Source organism: Typopeltis vanoorti, chromosome 24, assembly GCF_054136105.1.
Source record: "Typopeltis vanoorti isolate ZY-2024b chromosome 24, IOZ_Tvanoo_1.0, whole genome shotgun sequence".
NCBI lineage: Eukaryota > Metazoa > Arthropoda > Arachnida > Uropygi > Thelyphonidae > Typopeltis > Typopeltis vanoorti.
In genome coordinates this window covers 32,413,775-32,437,144 of record NC_143572.1, presented here as the reverse complement: position 1 = coordinate 32,437,144, position 23,370 = coordinate 32,413,775, and the positions used below count along the sequence as shown (strand labels likewise).

Here is a 23,370-nt window from a genome sequence, read left to right as displayed (position 1 = left end):
TCAGCAAGCTTTCCAGCATCATTATATCCACTGAAATCTGTGGTCATATAATAAATACTAATAATTCTCCCCCCTTAAACTTAACGGTAATCAATATTTACTCTTGAATTTATTTCATAATATTTATCTTTACAAATGCAAAAGTATTTTTCAACAGTCTGAGGCGCATTGAGGATTTCAACATATTACGCAAAACATATCGCGATCGATTTTTAATCGAAGAGCAATACTCATTTTCTTGAGAATAATTTATTTTATTCGTATGGGATTCCCCCCTTTGTGGGGGATGGGTTGAACCCTCCTAATGAGGGATTAGGTATATGTATTTTATGACTGTAGCAGCGTGTGTTCACGGGACCGGTTTGCTTGTTCTGAGGGATGAAAAACCCGAGTTTCCGGGTGAAAAAACCCTCGCCTTTCTCAGGTCTTTCCGACCAAAGGATTTCGTTTATACCGACTGAGCTACGGAGGCTCACTTGAGAATAATAATATTCATAAAAGAGTGGTTAAAAAACCAGAGCAGCATTGGTGTCAATGAAAGAAATGTTTTAAGAGAAGACAACGCGATTTTTACCCTGAAGTAAAACGTGCGCATAATTGATAGGATGGGAGATGGCGATGACCTATATACAGATCTGGAAGCCGAAATTTTAGTCTTAACCAAAACAGGTTCCGGAAAGTGGATAGGGAAAAGGAAATACTTTTTAATGGTTAAAAGACGAGCAAGATTAGTATTGTAATTCTACTGAGAGAGAAGTAATCAAATTAAAAAAAAAAAAAAAGTAAATAAATTCAACTGTCAGTTCTTTGATTTCAGGGTCAGCAAGTTCTAAACTTGTTTGGGAACAAAGCTGAAAAAAAGACCATTTTTATATGAATAATAACTCTATTTAAATAATACATGAAAGTATATCTATCTATTCTTGTATTGTGTCATATACGAATAAAAGAAGGTTATGAAGAATCAAACAGAACTTGTATAAAACTTCGTATTTCATTTGATGCAAAAGAAAGACGATGTTTGTATACATAGTAGTAAATTTGAAATTCAGGATTCTCAATGCATTTTATTTTAATTTTTAAATCAATTTTTAGTTTAGTTTTCGGATCTGCTGCCAATATCCCATGTAGGATTCTCATGCATGATCTTGAATAAATATGTCGGTGCCATGACATATTTTGCAAATAAACGTAATAATTTAAGTTGACAGTAAGGTTTAAATCTAATAATGGGTAGAATTAGAAATCCTGGACGTTTCGTCACACTTGTTTTTTAATCTAATATTCACGCGAAGAATCCGTATAAGAGTTTCTTAATTGATGGTGTGTTAAACATGTCATACGATGGCAGAAGATTTTCCTTCACCACCGAATATTTCATCCTGCAAAATTAGACATACCCCCCCCCCCAGAAGAATGCATGCAGTTAATCTGTAATCATAAATTATTCAGTGATAATATTAAATTTTTAATGATTCAAAGTCATTATTGTTTTAACAACCCTTTTATAATTTTATGAGTGTCAAGAATGTGGCCGTAGTTTGAAAATATTTCATCATTTGAATAATACATCTGAACATGCCTTTCATCAATCTCTCTCTCTCTCTCTCTTTTTAATTTACTTTTTATGTTGCATTTAAAAGTTACAATTAGTTCGACTAAGTGGATCCACAGAAAAAGCTGGTCTGTAACTTTTTTGAGCGCCAATGATTTGAAGATAACTAGAAGATCGTGTAACAGGCTGTTACTTCTGTTTAATTACATTATATCTGAATTTTCTATGAACAGCAAACATTTGATATCATACCCGAAATTAGACTCTATCGTAAATTTAGTGCCTCACGCTTCAGATCTTCTGGTTTCTGCTCCATTACCAAAAGAGAGTTCCGATGTAAAAATAGAACTTCATCGTGATCATGTGAAAGCATTTATAAAGTTGTCAACAAATGTCATTTCAATGAAGAGAAAGAATTACACGATTTTTTTGAGGATTTCAATATCTAAACAACAGACCAAAATGTTTGACTCATCTTCATCGACGGAAAAAAATTAGTTTCAAGAACAAAAAGTCAGTGCTTTTTTAGAAATGAAAGCAAAAATTCTATCTTCATGTTTCGAGATAAAGTATAGAATTTGTTACTATCGTTAAGCAGATGACCTTGTTGGAGATTTAAATGAATATCGAAGGACTTAGAGTCAAATATAAAGTTGAAATATATAAAACCCTACTTCATCGACCAATATGGATGCCATGGTGATTCACTTGATCAATTCTCATCTGGAATTCTCCCAAAAACTTGCGTAACATTACTCGTTCTCATTACATTAACTGAAAAGCAAAGTGAACGGATCAGGTTATCATGGTAATGAAGAAACAGTACCAGAAAAAACTGATGATGGGGGACCGCTGCTGGTTTATTCAAAGAGTGAAAAACAGAGGTGATTACAAGAGGAAATGAGTTTTTATGAACATTTTTAAATCTGTGTGCAGTTTTAAAGATTTTTAAAAAATTTTCTTCCTGATATTAATTATAGTAAAATATGGAAACACTTGAATTTAACTATATATATGTTCTTTTTATAAAAAACACCTTTGCTATTTTTTTTTCCCCACTGGGAAATATTTATTTAGCCACGCTTTTGTTTAGCAAGCCTGTAACAAAAAAATTCTGGTATATAAAATCCTACAAAATCTTTGTTGACCAGAAAAGTTTATGGTACCAGAAAAAATTCTGGTACTATAAAATCCTACAAAATCTTTCTTGACCAGTGAGTTCACATGAGAATCAATATATGTTACTAATCTCTGAAATGCTTCACCAATAAAGTAGTAATACAGTATAGTAATGAAGAATTCTGTAACCAAGTTTTTCTTTCTCTCCTTATATTTTCTGAAAAAGCACAGTATTGTAATATAAGGAGTTTATTAAAAAATAAACAGTTAAACCAGGTATTTTGGGTTATCAATTATTTAATAGTTGGGAAGTTATCAAAAATATTTAATATGTGTAATTAATCGTCAATAAGCTTTTGTTGCGTAAAACTTTTATGTACCATTACCCCCTGATGATGTAAGTCTTACGATGCCCGAAACTTGTCAGGTTTTAATTGTTTATTTTTAATAAACTCCTTATATTATAATGTGGTCCCAATAAAACTTCTTACAGAACTGCTTAACCACAGAAACCTACGTGTGCTAAAGCACAGTATGTTAACGGAAGCATGAAAAGGATTATTTGATTTATCGGTAAAACAATTCTATTAAATAATAATAAATTCATCGCTGCCAGTCAGAAGATGATAAACATCAACTGATAGCTGCATATGTAGTAAGTTGCAGATAGTGATTATAAATTCCTCGGTAGTATAGTGGTTAGTATCCCCGCCTGTCACGCGGGAGACCGGGGTTCGATTCCCCGCCGGGGAGCATTTTTACCTTTTGCCAGCAAAGGTTGGTCGATTGGTAGAGCCTCTGCTACTGATGGCTCACGCAAAAAGTTAAGCAAGTTTGAGCGCGGTGAGTAGTTGGAAGAGTACAATCGTTCAATGCTGTTGGCACACTCTCCCTCAATGAGTCTTTGGACTCCCTGGAGGTGTCAAATAATGATAATAGCTTACGATGTCATGTATTCATAACCGCATGTAATTATTCGTGTTTTTTTTTTTTTTTCAAAGTCGTGTGAAAAGCATATTCGCCAGAAAATTGGGATGAAAGTAGAATTCCAATTTGAAAGATAAAATTAGCTATTTTATTAATATTTTGAATAATAACTATATAGCGACAATTTCTCATGTTAAAACAAGACCAAGAAACCCTTCCTCCTAAATAACTTAAAATGTCAATATAATATAATAATCTAATTTAGTTCTCTTAAATCATTATAAATATGCAAAAAAGGATGAAAGGAAACTATAATAAATTTCACGTGAATAGTGTCTTGTAAATAATGTATAACTAGACGTAAGTGAATGTTAGATTTATGGACCACGAGAGGGCGACTGTTGTCTGCTATACTCTCAACTCTGGATACTTATTAAAAATTATTGATAGACTTGGGCCATTTATATGTGATTGCTAAGAGATGAGATCGGTTTGCAAAGGTTAATTAGGGCTAAATGGCCTTGCTTATTTCCTTTGGAGAATAAAAGCATTAACCTATTTATTTATGTCAATTTTACATAATTTACATGAAGTATATTTTGAAGTGATTTCTGAATGAAATTAAGCAGTTGAAAAAATTGTGAACAGTAGTCTATTAAGTAGCGCACATGCAATAGTATATGTGGAGGATTTTTAAACCCTCCTGGCACCTGTCGAGTTGCGTGATATGCAAATCCCATGTATTTGGCATTTACAACTCTCCTGCTGGTGAATTTTATTATTTTTTTTTTAAAAAAAAAAACTCAGATATCGCTTCTGCATGACGCACAATGTATTCCTGCAAAGTCTCGCAGAATTTGGATCACTGGGTGGTGCTCCACGAGGCCTTAATTTTGATCACCCTGTACATCATATTGTTTTCATTCTGTATGATGTGAATCGTAAAGTACGAAGCGATTCACGTAACTTGTCTCCGTGATAATCAGTCATCTGTAGAAGTGCTAAAATAAGGCATTAATACTTTGTTCAGTCTAAGGTTTTTATTTCATTTTTTACAATTTTATTTTATATTTTTACATAATCTGGAAACTTGGCTTCATATGTCACACATGAACCCTTTCAAGTAGGGCTCTTCAGGCCTCCAGTAATCAAATACATCGCCAGGCGTGAGGATGGGAGCCTCACACCGAGCGATGATATTGATTTAGCACTTGAGGACAGTTTTATTAGTGAGGATATTTAGGAACAATAGGATTCACTGACAAGTACTGATAACGATGAATCCTATAGTTGAAACGCTATTGGTGTATTTCTTGTAATCTTGAGATAGATTGAAATAAAGAATAAAACAGTGAAAGAAGTTTGGATTACGAAATACCTCCAGTGAAATCGAAGAACAATAACTTAGGCTATACATTATATCATTATGGATATCATTAATACAAAAAAAAATGTATGGTGGTATTAGGAATTCATTAAACTACTAAAGAATTTTAAATTCATCCCTTTGAGCTAAATTTTCGAATTTTGGAAGAAGGTACAAGTCAGTTTATCCTACAGTGTTTCTTTTGAACAAGGATGTTGAAAATGTTCCGATTTACTGTTTGTTCTTGTGTGTGTGTGTGTGTGTGTGTGTGTGTCCTGCAATAACACAATATATTCCATAATGCAGATAATAATCAACACTACGTCAAAACTGGTAATTTAAATTAGATTCGTCTGCTGGCATTAGAGGTAATAAGTTAACACCTAAATTCCCCTATTTCTGACAATCGTATTTTGATGTGGTCTCGTGTTGCTTATTTTATCATGAATAATTTAAAAAAAAAACATGTTTAATTCTATTTCATCGTGTTTTTCTTTTTGTCATACACGATTTTTTTTTTTTTTTTTCGCACACGATTTCCCTTCCCTCAGGTTAGGAAGCATCAATTTGGAGTTCTGCGCTTAAAAATACAACAATTAAATATTTATTTAGTATTCTTTTTAATTTAGTTTCCGTACATTTCAGTTTAAAATCAATACATATCATAGTATAAAATATTTTCATAACGTAATAAATTATAAAATTATTCTGTTATAAAATGACCATGATTTCTTGGTCATTTTTTGTTGTGCCTGTCAAATCTACTAGTGAATCATCTTTGGCGCCACTCTGCCTGGAACAATCGCGAAGCTTTCTACAGAACAGCTGACCGTTCCGCACGTTGTACATACAGACTCATTTTCGTTCAAAACCAGTAATGGGGAGAGACTTCATTTATTATTACTTTTTTAAAACATTTCTTCTTTTATTAATATATTTTTCAGCATTCACTTATTGTATTTATTTCAAATCTGCTATATTTGTCGGATGAGTGAGTATTTTTTGTCAGTATGCTGTTTAGGAAAGTGATATCAAGTATCTTACGCACAGCGTACTTTATGCAAGCCGATATGAATACGTGTCTATTTCTGTATGTTGTGATATACATGAAAAATGAGAAATAAAATAAATAACTTTTATTTCACCAAAATATGAAACCGTTTAGTTCTAACTTTTGTTAACTGAGGGAGCGGTGGACAGCCAATCTACATTTAAAATAAATAAACACTCAGAAGAAAATAAAAAAAAAAAAAATAGCATCTTCAGAAGTTTAGAATAAAAAAAAATTAAAAAAATTAGGATAGATTAGTAATACCAAGAAGATCTTTGCATCAAAACTGATGTGGCCATTTTATCCGATTTTAGAAGACAACCACCCGAAAAAACAATTATTAGTATGCCTATTTTTCTTCCGGTTACTTTATTTCACTTTCCAGAGTATATTCGACATTATGAATTAATACAATAGCAGTCAATAATAATAATAATAATAATAATTTTGCTTATCATGTGAGGCATTCAATGACAAACAAATCAAATCCTGGTATAATATAAAAAGAATGAAAGAAACTATAATAAATTTCACTTGAACAGTGTCTTGTAAATAATGTATAACTAGATGTAAGCGAATGTTAGATTTACCGACCACGAGAGGGCGATTGAAAAAATATGCCTGTTAGGTGCAGGTATAGTAAAGTATGATTCTTGCATTTCTTAAATATGTGTTGAATTACCTGAAGTATACCAATGAAGAGAAAATGGTAAAATATCAATCAACATAATATGAAATTAAATAATTATATATATATATATTTTTTTTTCATAAAACAAAACAAAAATTATGGTATTTTAAGGCAGAAATCATATTAGATCAAAAATAGTCACAGAAGATAAAATTATAAAACAGGTGACACAGTTTAATTATTTAGATTGCATAATAACATATCTAAAATATAACGATTTAGTTGAATAAATAAATTTGAGAAAATCTGTGGAATGATTAAAAGGACACTGAAGAAATAACATACGGAACCTTACCTAAATTTTATAAAGTAATGGCCACTACCATTTCTAATCTTTGATGAGAAGAAAAACCAAAGCAGTAGTAAAAGCCCATAGAACAGCTAACACGTTTTCAATTTTTGATGTGAAATAAAATTTGATATAATTACTGATAATGATGTAGATAATAAATTACACCGTTTTATGCCATCTGGAGTAATATATGACGCAATAAAAAAAAAAAGATAAAAGAAGAAAATAAAGTTAAAATGGTATCAATTCAAAGAATTACCAAGAATGCCATATGGTTCAGGAAATTGGATAAAGAGAGGGGGAGACAGAGAGAAAGAGAAAACAATAAATAAAAATAATTAAATATAAATGTAAAAGGAAAGGTTATATAGGATAGCTTAGGACAAAAATGAGAGTATAATGTTTTAGAAGGCGAAATAGGCTTAGATAAAGTCTTGAAGAACAAGATGGATTTATTTTTAGAAATATATTACTAATAAAGAAGAAAGGACATGACAATATAAAGAATAAGTATTTTATAAATAAAAAATAAAATAAATCCTCCAATGTGGTTTATTCCCAAAAGGAACAGACAAAGCTTTTGTAACCCTGACTAACTTTTTGAAGATGAATAGATAGCTGGCTATCTATCCATCCGCCTTAACTAATAGTGAGCCAGCTATCAATAAATCAAGCTTTTCAGGAAAGAGAGAGAGAGAGAGAGAGAGAGAGAGAAAGAGTATGCAGACAACTGCTGCCATCTGTTGGTCCTAATAAAACTAAAATAAAAATAAATCTTGTAATGCATTTTAGAGGGAGCTCCTTTACCTGCCTTTTTGAAAAGTGATAAGCAGCTAAACTCTACCGTTCATCTATCACTGATAGTGACCTCAAGCCTGTGTTTAAATTCAGCCGGGGCCCGGAACTTTTTATTCACCGGGCACGAACCCGGAATATTTTTCTGTTTTGTGACTTTTCTCCCTTTACGGTAATTATGCCTACATTATTGTGATATTATTCCTCTCAGCGGCTGGCTAAAAGAGTAGAGAAGAACTCGAAGTACTATGGAAGCAAACGTCATTTCCACAGGGCTACAGGCAAGGAGCATTCTGTTAAAATGAAATTTTCATCCCATATTGTTTCTTAGCCGAATAAGAAACTCAAAGAGTTTCATGCCGAATTGCTCCACCCTTACTATGAGTTGCCTCAGTTTGCACTATCAAATGGGTCAGGTGTTGAACAATCCAGGTATTTGCTTACGCTTGGAATTGCCGAACTTTATATAGTTTCTATATTCGGCATGAAACTCTTTGAGTTTCTTATTCGGCTAAGAAACAATATGGGATGTAATATCCTTTAACTTAAATAAAATTTTCATCTTGTAAGAGATATTAAAAAAAGATGTTGACCTTTTAAATCCAGTATAAGAGGCCTCATTATATCAAAATCTTTCGCATTCCTTAAAAAGAATTTTGATCTTAATACAGCTTTATATCATGTATTCTGTTCGGTAATATATTTGGTAATATTCCCAAAAGAGGATTAAATCCAGCGAAGAAGGTTCCAGTCCTCAGATCTACACTGATTTCAATCCACATTCTTTCTAGACTTACATTAGACAATACTCGTGAAAACTGGGACATCCCCTATTTTAGAGCATAACATTGTAAGAGTTTGCAAGAAATATACTGTGTTTGTTGATTTTTATTTTATTTTTTTAGTGTGAGACAGGCGCGCCACACTGGCGAAATCAGCTTGGACGAACATATTAAAGTAGTATCGAAAAGAGATCACATAAATCAGGTTTAGCCTTACAAACAACCAGATAGAACACAACTTTTTGGCAGCAAACTCAAATACCGTACATTTCCTGTAATAGTTAAATCCGAAGTTCAAGGACGCTTCGGAAATGATTCGTTCACTCACATGCAATAAGAACCAAAGCTTAATACTCAACCACATGTGGTCCACTTATTATTATTATTATTATTATTATTATTATTCCTGATACCTCCAAGGAGTCCGAAGACTCATCGCGAAGACTTATATAAGACAGTTGAATTTGACAGTGATGGGATATGAAATGCCCGCCAGATCAACATTGATTTCGCGTTTGATATACATATGAAGTCTAATTATTGTGTTTTGAAGTTATAACTTTATTTTATTTTTACATTCTCGGGTGATGTAGCAAATGCTCTGCATATTCGACATCCTATGTAAAAATTTCATGACGGAGAAAGAATACTGTTTATCTTTTACTCAGCTGAGAAAAATAGGTTTAGCTTCTAGATTTGCAATTCTACAACACGTACAATCTCGCTGCATACACAAATGATGTGTGTTATGAAATACCTTGACACTTACCACTTCGAATGGAATAGGGCACCAGATTATTTGAACAGGGAACGTGTATTACGTTAAGTAACTGCAATTATTCTGTCTGAACAATAATGGCGTTTAAAATACAGCACCATTTTCAAGAAACCCTGTGCACTGATTTGCCAGATTATTTGAGATACTAAACTGTGACACTAAATTAGCGTGCCGAAACGCAGTGTGCTTTCAAAATACCTTTGAGTAACGATTCCAAGAAGCAACGACGATCTTAGCATCTTCGGACCTAAGACAGCACGCTGGCAGTGAAACATCTTCGAATTCTTTGAGTCAGTTGGAGAGTAGGGCCAAACGATGACTTTTTTCTAAGAATAACAATTGCTCGAGGTTACAAAAATGCTCAGCAAGTATCACATTCCAGGTGAACATGATGAATTTCTCAGATTTTCTGGTGGTCAATTCTTGCCATGACCATCTCGTTTAACGATATTCCAAAAATTGGATCTCAACTGCATTGAGACCCAGCAACCGAGGAGATGGGCAATTCGTTATGGCAATATCAATATTGCCATATGCCTGCAACTGTTCCTGGATGATAGTATCTTGTGACACACATTAGTCTGTTGGTAGTATCGACATGTTAATATGAAACGAGGATTAGGTAGTAGTAGTAGTATTCAGCCTTTGTTCTACTGGCCTAAAGAATTTCAGGAAAATGCTTCAGAGGATCACTGTATTTTGCATTGATGAGAAAGCGTGATGGGTCCATGGTTTCGTGTTGTTGTTGTTTCCACACTCTTGTGCTTTAACTGCATTAACCACACTACAGTTTTCTACAGTCCTCTGGTATTGGTGCTTTTGTTGAATAATTGGACACTCCGTTTAGATTCACTAACTGGTAGTCCCTGACTATACTATGCAGTAAGGAAAGAGTTTTGGAAATACTTCACCAAAATCAGATTTACAATAAAAAAAAAAGCAGTTGAAGACTACATCAGAATGTATGGAACTTACAACATTAAAAATTCTGAATAAGAGACTCCAGAAAGTCTAAATCCTGTTCTGACTCGACCAGTCCCCTTGACGTTTACAATCTTCCCATACTACCACGCGTATGAATGAAAATATTGTCTCTGGGAATTAATCCATTTATTTATAATCTCTGCCAGCAACTTATTACTACAAGTACCACTCCGAGTTACTCGTAGATTCCAATTAGCATTCATGTGGTTGTCTCTAATATAATATTTTGGTCACTTACCATTCGTGGTGTCCATTTCAGATTTTTCAGAGCCATTTTACCATAAGTGACATCCAATTTAGCGTAGTGGAAACAGAGGAGTTATGAATGCTTTTTAAACTAATAAACTAAAATGGAGGTAATGATATTTTTAAGCATACACTATTTTCTTATCACAATTAATTTTATCAGAATAGTTTCTTAATAGAATCAGTTAACTACAAAATCAATTGATTGCTCAACGAATTATAATTAATTACTTATAAATAATGTAAGGTTACTTTCCTGAAGTTGTAACTTAACAGTGAATAATTTTTCTCTAAATTGTGTTAACTAAATTTCTTCATCCGCATGCTGTAAATCTGTAAAATTTTCAATATATATATATATATATATATATATATATATATATATATTACTAAGAGAGAAATTAGTCGGAACACTAAATTAGCTGTATACAAGACAGTGTTCAAACCAGTTTTAACTTATGGATCTGAGAGCTGGGTCAGAAGTAAAGAACTTGACCAAAGACTAGAAACCGCAGATATGAGAGTCCTGAGAAAGATTATAGGCGTGAACAGATGGCATCAATGGCAATATCATATTAAAAACAAGGATATTAGTAAAGAACTTGACATTGTCAGCATCCAGGAATGCGTTAGCAGAGCCAATCTCAGGTGGTATGGTCACCTAAACAGAATGGGCGAGGAAAGATTAGCAAAACAAGTGTTCTCTGCCAAGTTGGCAGCAAAACGACCTAGAGGAAGACCAAGATATAGGTGGATTGATACGGTACAAAGTGCCTTAGACGATAGAAATATAAGATCTGATAATGTTGGAGTCTTGACAAGTAACAGACTGATTTGGAGGAAAATTGTAGATAGGAAGTTAGTAATGATATAATTTTTTCATGTAGTACTCTATCATATCCTGTAGTACTATCACCCCTTGTGGGTACATGGCAGGAATTTGATGATGATGATGACATATATATATATATATATATATATATATATATATATATATATATATATATATATATATATATATATATATATATATATATATATATATATATAAATGCCCACAAGATTGTACCAAAGCAATAGTTATCCCCATCTACAAAAAAGGACACACATCTGATTGTAACAATTATTGTGGAATCAGCTTACTTAGCACCTGTTAAAAAGTATATGCAAAAATCTTAGCATAAAAACTTAAACGTAAGTAGACCCAAAATTAATAGAAGAATAAAATGGATTCAGAAAAGGCAGGTCTTGCATAGACTCTGCATTTACGTTAAAATTATTAATTGAAAAATGCAGAGAAATGGACATAGAAACACTCATAACTTTTATAAATTACACCAAAGCATTTGATAAAATTATCAGAGAAAAACTATGGGAAATCCTTGAAGAATATGAAATACCAAACCAACTCTTCAGAGCCTTATTTAATATATATCAAATATACATGTGAAGTATAATAATTCAACATCAAGCTGGAAACCAATAAATAGAGGAGTATGTTAGGGTTGCCTTCTCTCACCGGTTTTATTTAATGTGTGCATAGATAAAATAATAAAAGAATGGAAGATAACTAATGAAGGAGGATTCAAGATAAACCGTAACACCAGATTAGCTAGTCTTCTTTTTAACAATGAAGATGAACTACAAAAATCGTTATGCAGTCTAAATAATTTGATAAAAAGATATGGTATCGAAATATCAGCAGACAAAACAAAAGTCATGGCCTTCAAAGGTGCTAATCCAATAAGATGCAAAATAGTAATAAAGAACAAAATAATAGAGCAAGCAAATACATTCAAATATTTAGGTTGCACAATGTCATATGAAAAGGAATCTGATATAGAACCAAAGATATCAAACTTTTTAAAAGTAACAGGCATTATAAATAAAATTTTTAAACCCAATTATGTACAAAAACACACACGAATAAGAATCTACAATACAGTAGCTAAACCAACCTTACTTTATGGTTTTTCAGCTGAAATGAAATTTCTGCGCAGAACTGAAGCAGTCACAATAATGGACAAAATGAAAAGCAGCGAAATCAGAAAAAAACTTGGAATTACAAACTCCCTAAATGAAACAGTTATTTGGTATAGAAAAAAATGAAAATAACATATTGAGAATGAATAGAAGCAGAATACCTAAACAAATTCTAAATTACCACCCAAAAGGTACTCGATGCAGAGGAAGACCCTTAAAAAGATGAAATTGAGTCCGGAACAGCCCACTTGGCCTATAAGCCTGGAAAGGAAGAAGAAGATCCCCACCACAGTTCGAAAATCCACGTATAACGTTTGACTCCCCCAAAAAACTTTGCTAAGACTCTACTGTTGACCGGAAGCTTTACCAATAACATAAACAGTCGATTGACACTTATTTTGAATGTTCAGGGCCGGCTATACCGATGGTGCAAGATGTGTATTTGCACGAGGCGACAAATTTTTTTTTTTTTTGGGGGGGGGCACAATTGGCATAAACTATACGAAAAATAAGGAGGAAGGGGCGGAAAAATATGCTACTGCATGGGACAGCAAAATTCTTAGGGGCGGCCCTGTGTATGTTATATGTATTATATACTGTATTCTTATAATAAAGTAAGCTAGAGAAAAGAAAATGTTATTAAGAAAATCGTAATGAAGTGAAAATACATTTTCAGAAATGCACTACATTTATTGATACTGTAAATTTACGTCGTCCGTCTGTCAGTACCTACATCAATATTGGCTTATATGATACACAACACTGTAGATGTTATACGTACTACTAACACTATCAAAGATGAAAAGATAATGTGAAAAAGAAATTAAGATAATGAAAGAAAAGAACGAAAAAGAAAGAAAGATAATATGAAAAAAAAATTCATATTTATTTATAGGTATAGCGATTCGTGCATTGATAACGAAGAAGCAGCAACTTGATTGCCTTATGTTAGCCTGGCGAACCTATGGCATGTTCGAGAATTTTGTTGGCACGTCAACCATTTACAGGTGATATCCTTTTTATACACTTATAAATTATTCAACCTTTTTTTTTTTTTAAATTGTTACAATACGTACAAGTTAAATTTAGTTTTATACCAGAGAGGACTATGAAGATTTAGATGTGTTTCCAGTGCAACATACGGTTTTGCTTGAGTCTATACAACGCAGTTTCTGTGAGAGGGGACATGTGATTCATTAATTCGGCACTAATTAATGAATCACATGTTTTCTTATTCCAGCTGTCTCTAATTGCACTACTTGTTGAGAAATATATTATACAGACTGCAAAAGCCTCCTTGCCTTAATCAGGGATACAATAAAACTATGTTTTTCTTGCACCTGCAGTATAATGGCTGTTGGGGAGGGCGTGTTGTTAACCGCAGGAGCGAGTTATTATCGCCTCGCCTCGATGTGAACACGTTTAAACATTTTTCGTGTGCGAGGCATATGGAACACTTTTTAATGTATTTTTTTGGAAAGAAAATCAGGGGTGCCAGTTATACGCGAGGGCGAGTTATTTTCGAGTAAATATGATAAGTGTTACGCCGACAAGTTGACATTCTTCTTCTGCATCCCTTGCTCAGCTAACTTCGATGATGAGTTGAGTTACATTAAACTAATGTTTTTTTTTTCCAACCAACATAATGAAAATCAATTTAATAATACAATAATCAATTTTACACTGAATAACATTATAAATTTATATATAAATAAAATAAAATTATAAATAATTATTTATAAAATATTATATATATATATATATATATATATATATTTAAAAAAAATCCGTATAAGTGGACTTGCGCAGTTCAAAACCGCGTTCTTCAAGGATCAACTGTGTGTGTGTTAGCATAAATGTTAAAAAAATGTATAAATTCCCAATTAATATAAAATACATTTTGAATATTATTATTATTATGCGACATCTCCAAGTAGTCCAAGGACTCGTCGTTGGGAGGGCACTCTACTGCAATATACTCCATATGTCCAATACAAACTCAGTTTTTTAATTGCTTTTAATACCATCGCACTACACTGCATATATAAATCGTAAAGAGATCCTAAGAAAAGTTAGATTTACATAAACCATTTTGCTGAGTATTCATTATATTTTAGCATATATTTTGAAGAAATAACTTAGAAATTACTCCATGAGCTTGCAGATATTTTAAATACATTTTTGAATATTAAAAAATTATTCATACAAGCTTAGTTTTAAATATTGTTGGATATCTATTAATCTTATGAAATGTTAAGAGAGAAAAGTTACGTTTATGTTGGATATTCTGCTGAGTGTTTATTATTATAATAATTTTTAGTATTTACGCTATTATGAAATTCTTCGTGGATTCGCTCAGATCTAACACCACCACTTCACCGTAACGATACTCAGTCCACGCTGCAGTGATTCAGCTGCGTAACACGTGCACAGTTGTATTGCAGGCGTGGCAGCAGTCTGTGAGAGAACCAATGGAATCTCTGTTACCTCACCTGATCGTGGAACGACATCAGCAGGAGGAAACGGATTAGTCTACTGTACATCAAGGGAGAGTCGTTCGCCGCCATTTGTTTATATGCAATATACAGTTGTTGTTATCTCAAGAATATCTCTTACTGCTCTGCCCAGATAAATACGTTAGTGAGTAGATTGTGCCTTCATATATATTTCCTTAACAGATATGAATTTCTTCTATAGCGACAGCCTCTCTTAATCCATCCTCCCCTGCTAAAAAAATCCAGTTGTCTACGTGCGTAACATCCGATCTGTAGAAGGAAAAAGGAATTCATCGCCGAAAGCCATTTATACCCTCTTAACGTAGTATGGCGAATATACAGGGTCGCTCGAGGCGGTTGTCTTATGCTGGTCAAGTGAAGCCAGCTTCTCAAAAGTCCCGTCGGGTTTCTTACGCAGGCCAGTGCTTGTTTAACGCTCAGGGCACGCAGCTGCTGCAAGAGTCTGGTACTTCTGATACCGGTTATAATTTTTCCACCATGTTGCACGGTGTGGATGCTATGCGACGGCTAGATACTAACAGAAACACGCCTGTACGTCGAACCAGCCGGCCTAATGAAGAGAGATTTACATGTTCACAGCAGTCTGTTCTTAGTTCCATGGACCGCTTTGTGAAAGCTGTAAACAACATGGACGCTACAGTATTGGTACCCTCTCGTCTTCAGGATATGGAATTTGTTTCTGGAAAAATTAATCAGTTACCGGTAACAGTGACAGGAGCAGATATGTTCAGCTTTTATTCAATGTTAAAAGACGTTAAAAATGAATTGTTGTGGGGGCCTGCATTAACCTCCCAGCCACCTCCAATATTACCCATGAGCGGCAGATCTTCCCCAAGGAATCTTAAACATCTTCGACAATCTTCAGATGATAGTCTGGGTAGCACAGGGTTTCCGTCCGACCAGGAAACAGACAGCGATATCGAGAGCATCGCTACTGATCGTGATAGCGTGGATGAGCAAACCTTACAAGGTTCCCGTGTTGCTAACGCCTTCCGGTACCATCTTCAAGGGCTGCATGCTATACTAAATCAACTATCAGAATCGGCAGACTATCTGGCCAGTCGATATCAAGAAGAAGTAGATGCATCTTCTCTGTAGCATTGCAGAAAAAAGGGGGGAAATCTATTTTAAAATGGTGTATAATGGGATCAACATCGTGAATGACAGAAAAAAATATGGTAACTGAGTTACGCACCGTGTCTAGTTTGGAGTATGCCTATTATACATATCTCCAAGCAAAGAGATGTCCTATACCCCTGTGGACGCCATTTGACAGCCGGGTTTCTGACTGCCATACACAAGTGCAAGTTATATCCGTGAGTCTCGGTGTTTAAGCCTAGTTACTCTCTATATATTTTCTGGTGTGCAATTTAAGATCCCCGAGTTCATTTAGCCAAAGCACAGTCTAATCACTTAAGTAATTTAAGGCGAAGATTTCATTTGTTTCAGAAGATGAAATAGGTATATGAATAATTAGGCTCTGGTAGTCTGCTAATTGTTCATGCCCATTTTAATCGGAAAGACCAACTTACTATGCGCGTTATAGCGTTATTGTATTATGTTGTATACTTTCTTGTCTTTTGTCTTTAAGACTTTTAAATTCTATTTAAAAACTGATCAGTTTTAATATTGAATATTGCTGTATCACTTGAAATCAGCACTAATTAGTAATTAATTTTTTTTGTTGCTGCATGGTTTGTATTAAAATACTAAGAAAATTTACTAAATCGAAATATTCTGTTATTACAAAACGGACTTTGGTAACAAATAATTATGTATTTATATGCATTTATTCTGCGACCACCATTTGTTTGTTCTTGCAGACCGTAATGATGCTGTGCTTAAACTTCGGTCGCCATGCCCGTAATAGTTGTAAATTTAGTGGTACGTAAGCTGTATTAATATTTATTTGTATCTCTAGTGAGAGAGATCATAGACTGGTTATGCTTTCCTTAGAGCACTTCTTCACAACTCATTGGGGGGGGGGGGAGACAGTATTTTTTGAAATTAATCACCCTTTTGACATCTAATGGATTATTTAAAGGTGTCTAAAACTAGCCTAGTCATATTTAAGTCAGCAAATGAAGATGAAAAGCGCTAGTTATAATTTCAGATATGTAACAATGATGCTGAAGTATGTTCTCTATGGAAAGCTCCAAGAATTTGGCATTCCTGAAAGATTTTCTTAACTGTGTTTAACTGATGTTAGATATGTTGAATTATTTGCATATATAGTATAACTCTTCTGATAATACAAAAGTGTACTTGTATATTAGATTTCATTAATTTTATAAATAACTTTCTTTCATCCGAAGTTTAGAATTGGAATTCCTATTTAATTGATCAGTGAGAATGTTTTATGTATATAACTTTCCTCCAGGATGAATTGTATGACTTTTTAAATATTTCTTGATGAAATTAAACTTTTTTTTTCCCCTTCCACCATAAAGATATTTAATAGCAGTATACACAGTGGTTTTTGTTCAAGGTTTGAGATTAATGCATTGGATGAAGCATTAGTATGTAGCCTATTATAGAAAATTAAAGCTGAATTTAAAAAAAAAAAAAAAAATTATAAGAATTTTTTTTAACTATAATTTTATTTTTGTGGCTATTTCATTCTTATTGCAGAGATTTTTAAAGCACAAAAGTAATTTAACTTACAATCACTTGGTTCAAAAGAATACAATCAGCTTAGTTGATTTGTATTCTTTTGAACAGAAAGATGTTGCCTTTTGTGGATACGCCATTGTCAGAAAACTTATCACAGAATTCTATGTCATTAAAAACCTTTCTTGAATAAATGTTCTGACTTTTCTTGAGTTTTTTTTTTTTCCCTCACTTGAGATTGAAGGAAATAAATGTACACTTAAGTTAAAGCTGTCACTAACAGTAACAATTATACAGCTTATGAAACAAATTTCACTCATAACATTATACTTGTTTTTTTTATTTTTCTGAACATGTTTGTACTGTTCTTAGTGCACTGACTACTCAGTAAGCTAAGTGTAAACTATCTTTGGTTTGCTATCCAGAGACTGCAGATACAGCCATGTGGATGTTTGTGATAGTCCTAAAGTATTAGGTTGCCAGCCTTGTTTTGTTAAGTCTGAAGAGAATGAAAGTATCTGCAGTTTTATCTGATCTTATGTTCCTTAGTGGTATGTTGTGAGATGTCACAAAAAATACAATCTTTTTTTTTTTTCTAGCATGTGTGTATATAACTGCTATCTTGTTTATTTTCGAGGCCTTGAAAAAAAAGTTCGTTTTGGCTCTAGTCCTGGATTATTTAACTATTACCTCGTGGTAGTTTTGCAACCTTTTGTGATGGGATACATAAGAAAATTAACATTCATTTACTATTGTTTATCAGCAATATTGGAATTCTTGCAGAAATATTCCAGTGGGCCTCTTTTAAATTGTCAAACATAACATTTATTTCTAGGTTTTTTTTATATTTTTTTCCCCTCTCCCATAATTGTCCTAGTACCATTTTTGAAATGGCATCTAGGTATTGTTGCAAGTAGTTAATAAGTTATTGAATTTATTGTTGCTTGAGGCTATTTACTAGTTAATAAACTTAAATCAGAAACAACAAAGACATACTTTTAATTCTTGAATGCCTTGGCTGCACTATCAAGGGCCAGCATGCTTAGGTGTGTGCATTTGACAGATGTGTAATAAGCCTGTGGTTAAAATGAAAAAAACAACATAATTCTGATGGCTTGGTTGTCAGAGTAGATAGCATCCTTGCTCTCCAATCAACATGCTGTGGGTTCAAATCCCAATATGGATGTTTTGTGTGTATCTTTAGGTGTAGGAGAATTGCATCAAACAATTGCGACCTCATCCCATATTGGAGTGACTTGAAAAAGGTGCATGTTTGCTCTCTAGAGCAGTGTTTCTCTATTCCTTAACCCTTAGATCATCTACAAAGGTTCTAAGTCTATAGTACTAATATAGTATATAAGTTTACAACCTTTTGTAGCAGGGATTCATATAAAATGTCGGTAATTTTGACCAGTATTTACCATAGCAACTTATTTTAGGATTATGGGTAGATAAAAATTAGAATGATTTTGCATATGTAAGTAATGAATTTTAGTTAGGCAGCAGAACTAAGTTAAATGTTTGTTTTTAATTTTTTTTCACACCAAAAAAAGGTATGATTTAAACATTCTTTGATCCATTATTTGATTACTATAGCATATCATAATGTTTCTTAATATCAGCTTTGATAATCCACAAAATTCTCATTTCTGCTTCGGGCTTAAGAGAATAGTAGGTTACAGGTGTCTTCCTGGGGTGGGGTGGGGGGGGAATCCTGAAGCCTAAATCACTAGATTACATTCCAATGAGGATCAACCACAATTAAATTTTTAGTGTAGTTTTGGTGGCAAGGTGGGTGAGAATTCCTTAAGGCAGTGTGCTGAAAGTTATATCTGTTTGAGTATGATTTAATCTTTTAATATTATGCAAGGCATCTTAAAAAAATAAATAAATAAAAAAAAAAAACATTGTGTTTAACTGCATGTCTCCAGTCAGTTTGTCTACTTTTGCAGAGGTGAAAACTGTAGTTAGTTTCCACAAAGAAACTACATCTTCATTATTGACAATCTTCAATTAAAAAGGCCTTAATGGGATATACCAAAAGGTATATATAGTGCTATGGAGGCATATAATAGAACATCAGTACAGACGAAAAAAAATGAACATTGTTACTAAGGCAATTTGTTTACTGAAGTACCTTAACATCTTCAAAATTATAGCTTTACCACATTAGTTTAGTTTATCTTGATCACTAAATGAATGGAGAGTATAGAACTTATTGTGACACAGTATCATTTCTTATAATCAGGAATATGATACATTAATTGTATGACACGGGTGAATTTGGTCACTTCTGGAGTATTCGTCATCATCATCCAGTAGCATCCTCTAGCAGGAGGGTTGCAGCAGATGAGCAGCTCTTCTCCATTTCTCTCTGTCTGTCGCTTCCATCATTCTTAAACCAGTCCATTCCACGATGTCATTAAACCACTCTCTAGTTGGTCTTCCATGTCTTCTCTTCCCCTCAACTTTCCCTTGTAATATAGTTCTTGTCAGGTGTTCCGAAGAACCTCTCAGAAGATGTCCCTCAAATCTGGTCTTTCTTTGCATAATATTCTTTAACAGTGTTCTTTCCATCCCAACTGGAGTATACAGAAATGGAAATTATTAATTTTGTGTACACCACATCCTGTTTAACTGGAGCATGTTTGTGTGCATTGGCATCTCTTCATTTGAAGTGACCTTCCAAATATATATATATATATATATATATATATATATATATATATATATATACAGGGTGTCCCAAAATTCAGGCAAGAAGTAATTTTGATAGAAAACACAGGTTTTTAATTAAAAATTGTAATTTCTTATTGATTCATAAAGTATAGGGTTAAACGTGTGGACAGACTTATGTGTTCGTCGAACATGTTGTTTATTATTTTAACGGTATAATAGAACACAGAAACTAAGTAAGTAATTAATTTATTGACTTGATGCTGATATTTCGCTGGTATTATAACCAGCATCTTCAGAGCACAAAAACACTGTTTGTCACAATACGCGAGACTAAAACAACATGGTGTACTTAACCAAAATTGTAGCAGCAACACAAAGACTAGAGTCCTGATTTTGGCGCCCTCTATCTGAAAAAAAAAAAAAAAAAAAAAAACCGCTATCATATATTACTAGAGTCCTAGAAAAGTGCTAGTTTTTTTTTATGACTGTCTCCCAGATCTTCGGCAAGTTAATACAGCCATATTTGTTGAGATTTGGAGTGTGTTTTAGGGCTTCTGTCGCCTCTAAGAACAATCTCTCTGATTTATATGGGTTTCTGTGTAGTACTTTTGTGTTTTTCCAGTTGATCCTGTGTGCAGGGGTATCCAGAGCATGGTCTGCTAGGCCCGACTTCCCATAATGATATTTCCGTACGTATCGTTTATGTTCGCTGATGCGGATATTCACAGTTCTTCCTGTTTGACCGTAGTAGGCTTGATTGCATGAGCAGGGTACTTGGTAGACTCCTGGATGTGATAAAGGAGGAATGCTGTCCTTGGGTGAGCGGATGAGGGTGGCTAATTTGCTACATGGTCTGAATGTGGTGCGTAATTTATGTTTATTGAGGATTCTTGAGATCTTTTCGGATGTGCCTTTAATGTAGGGGATGGTGACTGTTTTGTTGTAGTTCTCTGTGGTAGATGGTGGGAGGGGTTTCTTAGGAGTGTTTAGTATTTTGTTTATTTTATGTGGATTGTAGCCGTTGGCCAAGAAGGTGTGGCGTAAGTGAGTCAGTTCAGCAGTCAGAGCCTTGTCATTTGAACAGATTGCTCTCGCTCTATGGGTTAGCGTTTTTAATATGCCATATTGTTGAGAAGGATGATGGTGTGATTCTCAACAATATGGCATATTAAAAACGCTAACCCATAGAGCGAGAGCAATCTGTTCAAATGACAAGGCTCTGACTGCTGAACTGACTCACTTACGCCACACCTTCTTGGCCAACGGCTACAATCCACATAAAATAAACAAAATACTAAACACTCCTAAGAAACCCCTCCCACCATCTACCACAGAGAACTACAACAAAACAGTCACCATCCCCTACATTAAAGGCACATCCGAAAAGATCTCAAGAATCCTCAATAAACATAAATTACGCACCACATTCAGACCATGTAGCAAATTAGCCACCCTCATCCGCTCACCCAAGGACAGCATTCCTCCTTTATCACATCCAGGAGTCTACCAAGTACCCTGCTCATGCAATCAAGCCTACTACGGTCAAACAGGAAGAACTGTGAATATCCGCATCAGCGAACATAAACGATACGTACGGAAATATCATTATGGGAAGTCGGGCCTAGCAGACCATGCTCTGGATACCCCTGCACACAGGATCAACTGGAAAAACACAAAAGTACTACACAGAAACCCATATAAATCAGAGAGATTGTTCTTAGAGGCGACAGAAGCCCTAAAACACACTCCAAATCTCAACAAATATGGCTGTATTAACTTGCCGAAGATCTGGGAGACAGTCATATTAAGAAAAAACTAGCACTTTTCTAGGACTCTAGTAATATATGATAGCGGTTTTTTTTTTTTTTTTTTTTTTTTTTTTTTTTTTTTTTTTTCTTTCAGATAGAGGGCACCAAAATCAGGACTCTAGTCTTTGTGTTGCTGCTACAATTTTGGTTAAGTACACCATGTTGTTTTAGTCTCGCGTATTGTGACAAACAGTGTTTTTGTGCTCTGAAGATGCTGGTTATAATACCAGCGAAATATCAGCATCAAGTCAATAAATTAATTATTTACTTAGTTTCTGTGTTCTATTATACCGTTAAAATAATAAACAACAAAGTATAGGGTTATGCATGGAATAGCATATCGGGTAAATGGCCTCCACGGCTTTGCTGGCACATATGCACTCTTTTGTCGAAATTTTCCATGACCATTTTACATAAATGTGGCTGAATTTCGTTGATACAGCGCTCAATTTCCTCCTTCAAGGCATGGGTGGTCATGGGCTTGTTGGCATAAATCTTAGACTTCAAAAAACCCCCAAGAAAAAAGTCCAACGCCGTTAAGTCGCATGATCTGGGTGGCCAATTCTGATCACCAAAACGGGAAATTACATGACCAGGAAATGACTCGTGCAGTAATTGAATTGTTTCTCGGGCTGTATGGCATGTGGCACCATCTTGTTGAAACCACATGTCGTCCACATCCATATCTTGCAATTTAGGCACAAAAAACTGGATTATCATGTCGCGATAGCGAGCACCATTAACTGTTATTGCCTTACCAGCCACATTTTCGAAGAAGAATGGACCGATGATGCCTCCAGCCCAAAATCTGCACCAAACAGCGACACGTTGTGGATGCATTTGTTTCTCAACAATCGCTCGTGGATTTTCTGAACCCCAAATGTGACAATTTTGTTGATTAACAAAGCCATCAAGATGAAAATGCGCCTCATCGCTGAAGATGATTTTGTTCGAAAAATAAGCATCCACTTATTGTTGTTCCATAATCAATTCAACGAACTCTCTTCACTGTGTATGTATAATAATGCTTTAATAACCCTGAACTGTCAGCTGTCACGCTATCTTTTTTTCCTCGTTGGCAACACTTTACTGCACGAATGGTGCTAAATTTAAATCTTGCGTGAATTTTGGGACACCCTGTGTGTGTGTGTATGTATATATATATAAAAGGTATGTTCTAAATGGATG

General features: G+C 34.1%; 1 protein-coding gene, 1 long non-coding RNA gene and 1 other non-coding gene across 3 annotated transcripts in view; all 3 read left to right on the top strand.

The window, feature by feature from the left end:
• The first annotated feature begins 3,355 nt into the window (after positions 1–3,355).
• On the top strand, positions 3,356–3,427 carry TRNAD-GUC (transfer RNA aspartic acid (anticodon GUC)). Its single transcript has one exon. It is a non-coding gene; the product is annotated as a tRNA-Asp (tRNA).
• A 4,443-nt stretch (positions 3,428–7,870) lies between these two features.
• The window catches only part of LOC150093082 (uncharacterized), a 234,224-nt gene continuing 218,724 nt past the window's right edge, over positions 7,871–23,370 (top strand). The window contains exons 1-2 of the long non-coding RNA XR_016550426.1: positions 7,871–8,077; positions 13,465–13,576. This is a non-coding gene — a long non-coding RNA (uncharacterized LOC150093082). The remainder of the gene's footprint in view (positions 8,078–13,464; positions 13,577–23,370) is intronic.
• LOC150093083 (mid1-interacting protein 1A-like) lies at positions 15,188–17,902 on the top strand. The gene has a single exon (XM_090413388.1). It carries the CDS (start codon positions 15,392–15,394, stop codon positions 16,181–16,183), a length of 792 nt encoding a protein of 263 aa, XP_090269514.1. The 5' UTR covers positions 15,188–15,391; the 3' UTR covers positions 16,184–17,902.

Excerpts from the sequence above, each read along its gene's own strand:
- LOC150093083 (XM_090413388.1), top strand. The coding sequence starts at position 15,392 with ATGGCGAATATACAGGGTCGCTCGAGGCGGTTGTCTTATGCTGGTCAA.